At 49.1% G+C, this 10,410-nt stretch overlaps 1 protein-coding gene across 1 annotated transcript; it reads left to right on the top strand.

The window, feature by feature from the left end:
* Positions 1–397: 397 nt before the first annotated feature.
* AP5B1 (adaptor-related protein complex 5, beta 1 subunit) lies at positions 398–3,135 on the top strand. The gene is made up of 2 exons (XM_006861074.1): positions 398–547; positions 643–3,135. The coding sequence occupies exons 1-2, from the start codon at positions 398–400 to the stop codon at positions 3,133–3,135; spliced, it is 2,643 nt and encodes an 880-aa protein (XP_006861136.1).
* The last annotated feature ends 7,275 nt before the right edge of the window (positions 3,136–10,410 follow it).

Genomic DNA, 10,410 nt, shown 5'->3' on the forward strand with positions numbered 1-10,410 from the left:
ACCACGGGCGCCGGGGGCCCGGGCGGCGCTGTGGTTTCGGTGCCGGCCGCGGGCCGGTGGCCTAATGAGCTCTCGGCACGCACCCCGTGCCGCGGCCCGCCCGGCGCCACGCCCTGCTCGCCCGCACGCCTGCCTGCGGGGATCCTGGAGATCCGCCCCGGTGTCATTGCCTGAAACCTGCCAGTTTCATCTTGGGAGGCAGTGTGGAGGGCTAAGAGTGGCTGCAATTTCCCAGACAGTTCTTGGTGACAGCAGCCCTCTTAGGGAACGGGAGAGGGTGGGGTAGGGGGAGAGGGAATGGAAACGGGGGTGGGGGAGGGACTGGGTCCCGACTGGCGAGCGCCCTCTGGTGGCATGATCCTTCTCCTCTTCTACACAGAGTTCCAAGCATCTAACCATGGGATCCTTGAGCCGAGAAGCCTGGGCCCAGCGCCTGGGTGCCTTTCGGGCCAGCCCATCTGCTTTCATGGCAGGTCCTGAGGGTGAGAGTTTGGGTCGTGACCTACTGAGTGGTCTTCGGAGTGAGAAGCTGAGCGAACAGACGAAGGTAGGCCCGGTACTCAATTCTCTTCCCTTGACGCTATTACACCCCAAATCTCCACACGCTGTCCTTCATGTTCACCATTCTCTCCCAATCCCCAGGTTTCCTTGCTGGTCCTGAGCTTGGAGTTCCCAGACCAGTTGTGGCCCGACGCCTCTGTGGCTGAGGCGGCTACTACCTCTTTGTTGGACACCCTGGACCTCCTATCCCCCCGGCCTTCAGCTCTCCGACGGCCCCTGCTGCTGGCGGCCACCACAGCGTTGATAGCAGGAGGTGCACTGGGCCCCACCTCAGGGGCTTCTGGCCGCCTCTTGCGCTTGTTGCTAGACCTGGCCTCTGGTAGAGCTCTGGGTCGGGGCTTTGGCCTGGACTCAGAGCAGCGCCCTCTGCAGGCCACGGCATTGGAGTGCCTGCGGGAACTAGAGAGCTGCCAACCCGGGCTGCTATGGAGCTGTCTGGGGCTGCTGCGGGGCCTCTTGAGGCGGGAGGCTCCCGTCCAGCCTCTCAGCCTGCTGCTTACCCTTGTTCTGCGTAATGCCTTGGTGGCACGGGCCAGGGCTGGGACCAGCCTTTGGGGCCTGCTGCTGGGCGGGGACCTCCCCACTGGGGATGGCTCTTGTCCCTGGGACTGGACACTAGCTGGAGAAGGGGATGCCCACTTAAAACCCCAGGCCCCCTGCTGGCCAGCAGCTGAGAAGGAGGAGGGTGGCCTTGCAGCGTTAGAGCCCAGTCCTGAGGAGGCCCGTGAACTGCGGGCCACCGTGGCCCAGCTCTTGGATGCCTCGTACCTTCTCACTCCTGTGGCCCAGGCCCAGCTCCTGTGGCTGCTGGGCTGGGGCCTGCAGGGCCTGCGTGGCCAGCCGCCAGCTCTTTTCAAACCGCAGCTGGTACGGCTACTAAGCACAGCACAGCTGACCCTACTGCACGCCGTTCTGGCGCTCAAGGCGGCCTTTGGGGAGGCCCTGTTCACTGCCCAGGATGAAGTCTTGCTGCTCCAGAGGCTCACTGTGGCTGCCCAGCACCCTGCCCTGCCTCCACCTACCCATCTCTTCTATCTGCACTGTCTCCTCAACTTCCCTGAGAACTGTCCACTGGGCCCCGATGGTGAGGAGGCCACCCCGCTGTTGCTGGGACCCCAGCTGTGCCAAGGCCTCCTGCCCAACCTCCTGCATGACCCAATGGCCCTCCTGGCCCGTCTACACTTGCTTTGTCTACTCTGGGCTGAGCACGAAGAGGAGGAGAGAGGCCAGCTTCAGAGCCTACAGCAATACCTGGAGACGCTGTTGGCTGGCCTCCGGCAAAGGGCTGCCCTGGCTGGGGGGCCCCGAACCTCAGCTACGCTCTGCTTCCAGGCCTCGTACCTGGTTGCCCGTTGCCTGTCCGGGTATCCTACAGTGCTGACTCCTCTGACGCACGGATTGGCTCAGCTGTATCAGACCCGGCCAGCTCTGGCCCCCCATTTTGTGGATCTTTTGAGTTCAGTGGGTCCTGAGCTAGGGGAGCCCCTGAAGATGGTGTTGCGGCACGAGGTAGTGTTGGGGACGAGCAGGGAAGGGGCTCTTCGATGGCACCTGCAGACGCTGGCAAAGGTGGTGGATGGGGAGGCCCAGAGTACTACCCTGCGCTTCCTCCAGGCTGCAGCCTCCCACTGCTCGGACTGGGGTCTCCAGCAGGCTCTGTTGCAGGTCTGCCGGAACCTAATGCGGGCCGGTGGAGGGGAAGGCCTGGCAGACTTGCTGCAGGCACTGGCCGTGCAACTGGAGGACCCTGATGGACGCGATCATGCACGCCTCTACTATCTCCTTCTGGCCCACCTCTCAGGACACAAGCTGGGGATGGCCCTGGGCCCCTCGCTTGCTGCACCTGCACTGGCCTCCTCGCTGGTGGCTGAGAACCAGGGCTTTGCGGCAGCCCTGACTGTGCAAGGGGCCCCGGCCTCGACCTCGCTGCGGCTGAGCGTGGGGCCTCGCAGGGTCCATGGCAGCAGTCCGGTGCTGCACCTCCAGGTGGAGGCGCTGCAGCCACTCTATTCCCTGGAGCTGCGCTTCCGGGTAGAAGGGCAGGTCTACGAGCCCCTGGAGATGGTGCACGTGCCCTTCCTATGCCCCGACCACCCTGCCCGCCTTCTACCCCTGCCCCTGCATCCCCGCCGTCCAGCCCCCAGCCATCTGGGTGTCAGCGCCCTCTACACCACGCCCACTGGCCTCACCTGCCATGCCCAGCTTCCGCCCCTGCTGGTGAATTTCCAGGATCTCTTCCTGCCGTTTCCATCACCCTCCGAGGGAACTGGTCCCAGCTTCTTTGATGAGCTCTGGGCCTCCTGCTTGCCCAAAGGCGCCGAGAGTCGCGTGTGGTGTCCCCTGGGACCACAGGGACTAGAAGCCTTGGTGTCCCACCACTTAGAGCCCTTTGTGGTGGCCGCCCAGCCCCCTATCAGCTACTCTGTAGCTATCCACCTGCCACCAGCCTCCAAACTGCTGCTGCGTCTGGGGGACGCCCAGGTGGACGGAGTGTCTGTGGCCCTGCGGACTGACGACTGGACTGTGCTGCCCCTGGCAGGGGACTACATTCGGGGGCTGTCGGCTGCTGCCTGATCCCTTGAGTAGGGCCAGTTTGGGGCAGGAGTGAAGGCTTGTCTGAGAGGCGACTTTATCTCTGTGACTCGTTTCGTAAAAACAAAAAAAAAACCCCTGTGTTCACCAGAGTTCTTCTCCTGCCTTGTATTCTTTGGCTCTGTGGATGGGGCAGAGGGTCTCACAGGCCCTAAGAAATCTTCCAGAGTAAGAACCAGCATGGTAGGACACACTAGAATTCTCCTGAATCCCCCATCCGAGGCAGAGAACAACCTACGTCTCTGAATTTAGGAACAAGCCGGGACCAGGCCTGTGGAGTGGCATTTTCTCCAACTCCCAAGGGTTGCAGTGAGTTAAGCATTGGACTCTTCACTGTAAATAAGTTCTGACCGTAGAGAAAGATGAGGCTCAGAAACCCATAAATTGATTCTGTTCTGCTATTTAGGCTCCTCACGCTGAGTGGGAATTAATTTAGTTAGGACCTTCGGGTACTCAGATTAAATTAGATGATGGCTCGCTAGCCTGAACTGGGGAGAGGGGGCTCAGGGGCCAGGTGTCCCTTCCCTGAAGCAGGAGGCCTCCCCAGTCTCTGTTGACTGAAGTGGATTCTGGGTGGTGGCTGCCAGTTAGGAAGATAGGCTGAGAGGATGCCACGTCAAAAACAAATTTGTTGTCTTCTAGTCAAGTTTTGTCACATGCAAGCCCATGCCACTGAGTCTGAGCTAAATTTACCTAGCTTTTCCTAACCCCAACCTCCGAGAGCCCCCATCTGTGTAGGAGCACTCCCAGGTAAGACCGAGCCTGGCCTTTTCCACTCTGCCAGGCACTTAGGGTTCAGCTTTATGGAGGCCATCTGCTGCCAAGTCCTGAGCTGGTGTTTTCCACAAATGTTGCTTCATTTAATCCTTGCAACCACCCTGCAGGCCCCTGCAGATGAGGCAATCTGTCGGTCAGAGAGGCTGAGTGACTTGCTTAAGTCACCCAGCTGGTTGGTGATAAAATGTTTTGTCATCCCATGGCAGATTTCCATTACCTCAGCATCAGCTGCAGGGGACAGGGAGTCCCCAACTCTATGCCCTGGGCCAGCCCCCAGGATGGGAGGAAGCCACAGGCTGCAGTGCTACGTGGAACAATGACCAAGGGCAGGGCTATAATGTTTGGTGCGAAGGGCCTCTCACTGCCCATACCTCTGTGGCTTCCAGACTCCGATTTCCTGTGAGTCAGTCTTGCCACCTGCCCCAAGTGGGGACAAAGAAAGGCAGCCTAGGACAAGTGGAAACTAGCAGATGTGGACATTGAATATGCAAAGGGGTAGACTGTGGTCCACTCATTTCACCCCACCTCTTTGTATGCCTTCCCAGATATTCTGAAAGGATGCAAAGCAAAAAACTTTCACACTGACATCACATAGTCAAATCAAACATATCCGTAAGCTATGATTCAGCAATTCTGCTCCTGGTCTGGATCTCAGAGCAGTGGTCACCCAGGTCCCTATGGGCTCTATAAGAATGTTCACTACAGCATACCCGGGGCAGAGTAAGTTGGAGGTCAACTAGTGTCCAGCACTAGAGGACTAGTTGAGTAAAATGGGGGTGGATATATGGATGGACTGGCTAGCTTGATCTTAGAGCAATGATTAACATCACCTACATCTGAAGTTGAGAACAATTACATTTTTTTGGCTCCCTTGCACTAGAGTTTTGCATGAGGAATATGAGGGAACTTCAGAGAGTTCATGGGAAAATGTCAGGATCTTTTAATTCATTTTCCCATGAATTTTGAAGCCTCTTCATAGATCCCACTCATTAACTGCACTCTGAACAATGTGGGTGGGTGAAGTGAGGCCTAAGTCATTTGTTCTGGGGGCCCAGAGGTGGAGAGGATCCGCAGCACCAGGTTTCTGGCTTTGTGGGCATCAAGAGGCAGCAGTGAATGCCCCAGCCTGTATCCCAGTGTCCAAGTCCAACTTCCTGTGTTGGGAGGAGCTAGATGGCTGATATGGCAGTATGTTGTGAAATTCAACAACTCCAGTGGTGATATCATGGGGGACCACTTCCCCAGGCCTTCCAGAGCCTTTGTAAGTACCTGAGAACCCCACTTTCTCAGTACCACATGTCTTAGGCTGGGCTTTCTAGAGAAGCGAAACCAGTGAAGCATACATATGTATGTGTGTAGCTAGCTAGCTAGCTAAAGTTTATTATCAAGGAAATGCCTTACAAGTGTAGAGTCCCAGGTCCCCACAGAAGAGACAGCCTTTCCTGCCTGTCCATTATAGTAGGAGCAGGCCACACCCCAAGGAAGCATCCCTTTCATTGATTGGGTACTCAGAGCCACTCACCATACAGTTAACTATGCCTGCGTTCCATTTCTTCACCATGGGAATAAGCACATCTCAACTGCCAAACATCTGGAAATCCTGACCTACTCAAGTTGACACCAAACTACCATTACACACATCCCCCTTCTGAATCTGGCATGAATTTCTGGCAGTTCTCTGTTGATGGACTGTTACAACTGTTTTTTCAAATTATCTTCAGCAAAATTTTATTTACCTGTGGTATTAGTTATATTGTTTAGTGATTTCTACATTCTTTTTGGTTACCTGTCTTTGGAATGGGCCCCAATATGGATCTCTTCCAATTGATTGGCCATGTTTCTGTCTTCCAAATTTCTTGGCATAGATGAGTGAGCACTTTCTGTGCGGTAACAGTTTGTTGAAAGATTTCAATTAATAATCTGAATTTCTGGAGACTTGCTTTTTATCAATACCTTCGGTGCTACTTGGACAGCTTCCTTACATACCATCAGTTGTTTATCATATGCTACCTCTCGAGATGGTTAAACCATTTCTTTTTGTTACAATGATTCTGTATTTCTTCCATCTTTCAATGCTTTCTGTATCATTCAATATTTCTGTATCATTGCCCATAGAATCTTTCAGTGTTTCAAGTTGAGGCTTGAATTTTTTTCTTCAGTTATTTCAGGTTGCAAAATGCTGAGCATGGTCTTCCATTTTGATGTTCTAACTCCAGGTCTTTGCACATTTTATTACAATACATTACTTTGTCTTCTCAAGCTGTAGTTTCAAAATTTCTGTTCAGTTCTTTTATTCATCATTTCTTCTAATTGCTTTAGCTTCGCTATACTCAAAGCAAGTTTCAGAGTCTCTTCTAACACCCATTTTCGTTTTTTCTTTCTTACCTGTCTTTTTAATAACTTTTTGCTTCCATCTTGTGTGATGTTCTTGATGTCATCCTATAACTCTGCTGTTGTTTGGTTATTAGTGTCTAATGTATCCAATCGGTTCTTCAGATGGTCTCTAAATTCAAGTGGGATGTGCCCAAGGTCATATTTTGGCTCTCGTGGAGTTCTTTTAATTTTATTCCATTTCAATCTAGACTTGTATATGAACAGTTGATGGTCTATTCCACAACTTTCCCCTGGCCTTGCTTTGGTTGATGATATTAAGCTTCTCCACCATCTCTCCCCACAGATACAGTCAATTTGATTCCTGTTTATTCTATCTGGTGAGGTCCAAGTGTATAGTAGTAGCCTTTTACGTTGTTTAAAAAGGTATTTGCAATGAACAATTCACTGATCTTGCAAAATTCTATCATGTGATCTCTAGCATCATTTCTATCACCAAGGCCATATTTCCCAACTACTCATCCTCTGTTTCCAGCTTTCATATTCCAATCAACAGTAAGCATCAGTTCACCTTGATTGTATGTTGGATCAACTTCAGACTGAATAAGTTTTTGTGGTTGTTAAGTGCTGTTCAGTCAGTTCCGACTTATAGTGACTCTGTATAGGGTTTCTGAGGAACAGTTGGCAATTTTGAACTGCTGACATTGTGATTAACAGTCCAATATTTATCCAACAATGCCATACCAGGAAAGTGAAGAATTGGTAGGATTCTTCAGTCATCACTGGTTTTAGTGGTTGGTGCATAAATTTGAATAATAGTGATAATAGATATATTAATAATAGTGGTCTTCCTTTATATGTATGTATATTATCCTATTGCAGACAGAATTGTACTTCAAGATAGATCTTGAAATGCTCTTTTTGATGATGAATGTGACACCATTCCTGTTGAATTTGTCATTCCCAGAATAGTAAATCATATGATTGTCTGATTCAAAATGGCCAAAACTAATTCATAGGATATTGGTTTTTATGTGTTCCATTTCATTTTTGACACCTCATTTTCCTGAATTCATACTTTGTACATTCTATGTTCTGATACCTAATGGATGTTGACAGCTGTTTCTTGTCATTTTGAGTTGTGCCCCATCAGCAAATGAAAGCTTTGCTGCATTCACACCATTATGGTCAGATCCACTTTGAGGAGGCAGCTCATCATATTTTGAGTACCTCCTGTTTTGAAAAACAAAAGGAAAGAAAATACTCAGCATTTCTTAAGCTGAGGGAACTGAAGAAAATATTCAAGATTTGACTTGTAGTATTGAAGGCTTCTATGGGCAAAAGCTGGATTCTGAAAAGGATGTGGAGCAAGGGATATCATTAATGACATCAGATGGATCTTGGCTGAAAGCAGAGAATACCAGAAAGATGTTTACCTGTGCTTTATTGACTGCGCAAAGGCCTTCGATTGTGTGGATCATGACAACATTACTAAGTATGAGTATTCCAGAACACTTAATTGTACTCATGAGGAACCTGTACATAGACCAAGAGGCAGTTGTTCGAATAGAACATGCGAACACCGAATGATTTCAAGTTTAAAAGATTCATTAACAACCTGTGATATACAGATGATAACAGCCTTTCTTGCTGAAAGTGAATATGACTTAAAATATTGATGAAGGTCAAAGACCACAGCCTTCAGTATGGATTGTATCTCGAAATAAAACAAAAATCCTTACCAGTATAAATAAAAACTCAGTATATATTATCCCCATTTATATACATATAAATGGGGGAAAGATTGAAGTTGTTAAAGACTTCAGTTTGCTCGGATCAACCATCAACACTCATGGAAGTAGCAGTCAAGATATCAAACGACATTAGGAAAATCTGCTGCACAAGACCTCTTTAAAGTGTTCAAGAACAAAATGTCAGTTTGGAGACTAAGGTGTGCTTGACCGAAAGCCATGATATTTTCATTAACCTCATGCATACAAAAGTTGAACAGTGATTAAGGAAGGCCAGAAAAGTATTGATGCATTTGAGTTATGGTGTTAGAGGAGAATATTAAAAGTACCACAGACTACCAAAAGAACAAACAGATCTGTGTTGGAAGGAGTACAGTCAGAGTGCTCCTTGGAAACCAGGATGGCCAAACTTCATGTTTCATACTTCAGACATATTATTAGAAGGGACCAGTCACTGGAGAATGATACCATGTTTGGTAAAGTGGAGGGTCAGAGAAAAAGAGAAAGATCCCCAACGAAATGGATTGGCACAGTGGCAGCAACATTGAGCTCAAGCATAGCAACGATTATGAAGTTGACCCAGGACCAGGCAGTGTTTCGTTCTATAGGGTCTATAAGTCCATACCTACTTGATGGCGCTTAACAACAGCAACTTATTTTCAATGCCTTTCAACCTGATGTGTTCATCTTCTGCACCAAATGTTCCACTACTATTCATAATATTTTCAGTGGCTAACTTCTTCCTAGTCCGTCTTAATTAAAATGCTCCACTGAAACTTGTCCATCATGGGTGACCCTGCTGATATTTTAAATACCAGTGGAATAACTTCCTGCATCACAGGAACACATGAGCCACTGAAGTATGACAAACTGACAGGCATGTGGGTGGGGTTTTTTTTTTTGGGGGGGGGGTTAATAATTTAATCCATGACTGTGGGATTATGCAAATAAATTCTAAAACTTTTTTGTGATATGCAACAAGGTGCCTGTGGATCACCAAAGGGATTGCCCCAGTTTTGCTCTCCTGTTAGATTTTTAAAAAGGTTGAGGGGGAAGAGGAACTGGGAGTGGAGAACATCCTGAGCACCGGGGGTCTCTGTTCTTAGAACCTTCTAGATGCAGGAGGCAGAGAGCTATAACCCCAAAGAGCTACAACACTGAAGTGGCAGTACCACATGGGGCCAACAGACAACTGCAGTGGATTCACTGATCCAGGGAGCAGGGGGCTTCCTAACAGAGTGTGATGCTTTTGGGCATTTAGCAGTGAACTGCAGAATTGTAACACTTACCTAAGCAGGATAGAGGCCAGTCTTGAACACAGCCCAGATACAGAAGCCTGCCTGAAGGAATGGTTGAGAAGAAGGTGTTTCCTGAGTTGTTCCTGTTACTTCTATGTTGATCCTGCACCTGTTACCTTGTCTGTCAGTTTGTCATACTGTGGTGGCATGCATGTTGCTGTAATGCTAGAAGCAATGCCACCAATAGTTTGAATACCAACTGGGTCACCTATGGTGGACAGTTTTCAGCTGACCTTCCAGACTAAGACACTAGGAAGAAGGAGCGGTGGATTTCCGAATACGTAGCCACTGATAAACCTTATGAATAGCAGTGGAATACTGTCAGCACTAGAACACTGAATATTAAAACATGAATAACACCAGAATATTGTCAAATATAGTGTCAAGATGAGCCTCTGAGGTTGGAAGGCACTCAAAATATGACTGGAGAAGAGCTGCCTTCTCAAATAGAGTTGACCAGGAGGACGCAAATGGAATTAGCCTTGGGCTGATGCTGATGTCGATTCTCCTCCCCTCTTGTGAAGTCAGAGGATCTTTGATGGCCACATTTCTTACCTGCTCATACTTAAGCTTTCCAAGATAAAGCCACACAACATGCTCCTGCCTAACTATCCTCAATACAACTAAAAGTTCTTCCCTAGAGGGGAGATTCCCAAATCCCATCAGTCACTGTGTCCTAGTTATGATAGGTAAGGTTTTGTGTCAACTTGACTTGGCTGGGATTCCCAGTGGTATAGCCGTTAAGACATAGTGAGACCCATGAGGAGATCTAATACAATGCTGTAACTTCGATGATGAGAATTGCTATGAGCAGCCAACCATTTGAAAAGATGTTTCCTTGGGATAGTGGCCTGTAATATCTTCATCTTACAAAGGTAAAAGGAAAGAGAAGTGAGCAGAAACAAGAGCTGGGAGTGGAGTACATCCTTTGGGCCCGAAGCTCCTAAATCCAAGGAAGATTGATGCCTAGGAATGGAGCTCTCCGTGGAATGCTGTGCCTACAAATGCTGGAAAGAGACGAAGACCTTTTCCCAGAGCCGACAAAGAGGGGAAGCTTTCCCCTAGAGCTGGCACTCTGATTTTGGATTTCTAGCCTCCTA

The sequence above is a fragment of the Chrysochloris asiatica genome, unplaced genomic scaffold (assembly GCF_000296735.1).
Source record: "Chrysochloris asiatica unplaced genomic scaffold, ChrAsi1.0 scaffold00040, whole genome shotgun sequence".
Classification (NCBI taxonomy): domain Eukaryota; kingdom Metazoa; phylum Chordata; class Mammalia; order Afrosoricida; family Chrysochloridae; genus Chrysochloris; species Chrysochloris asiatica.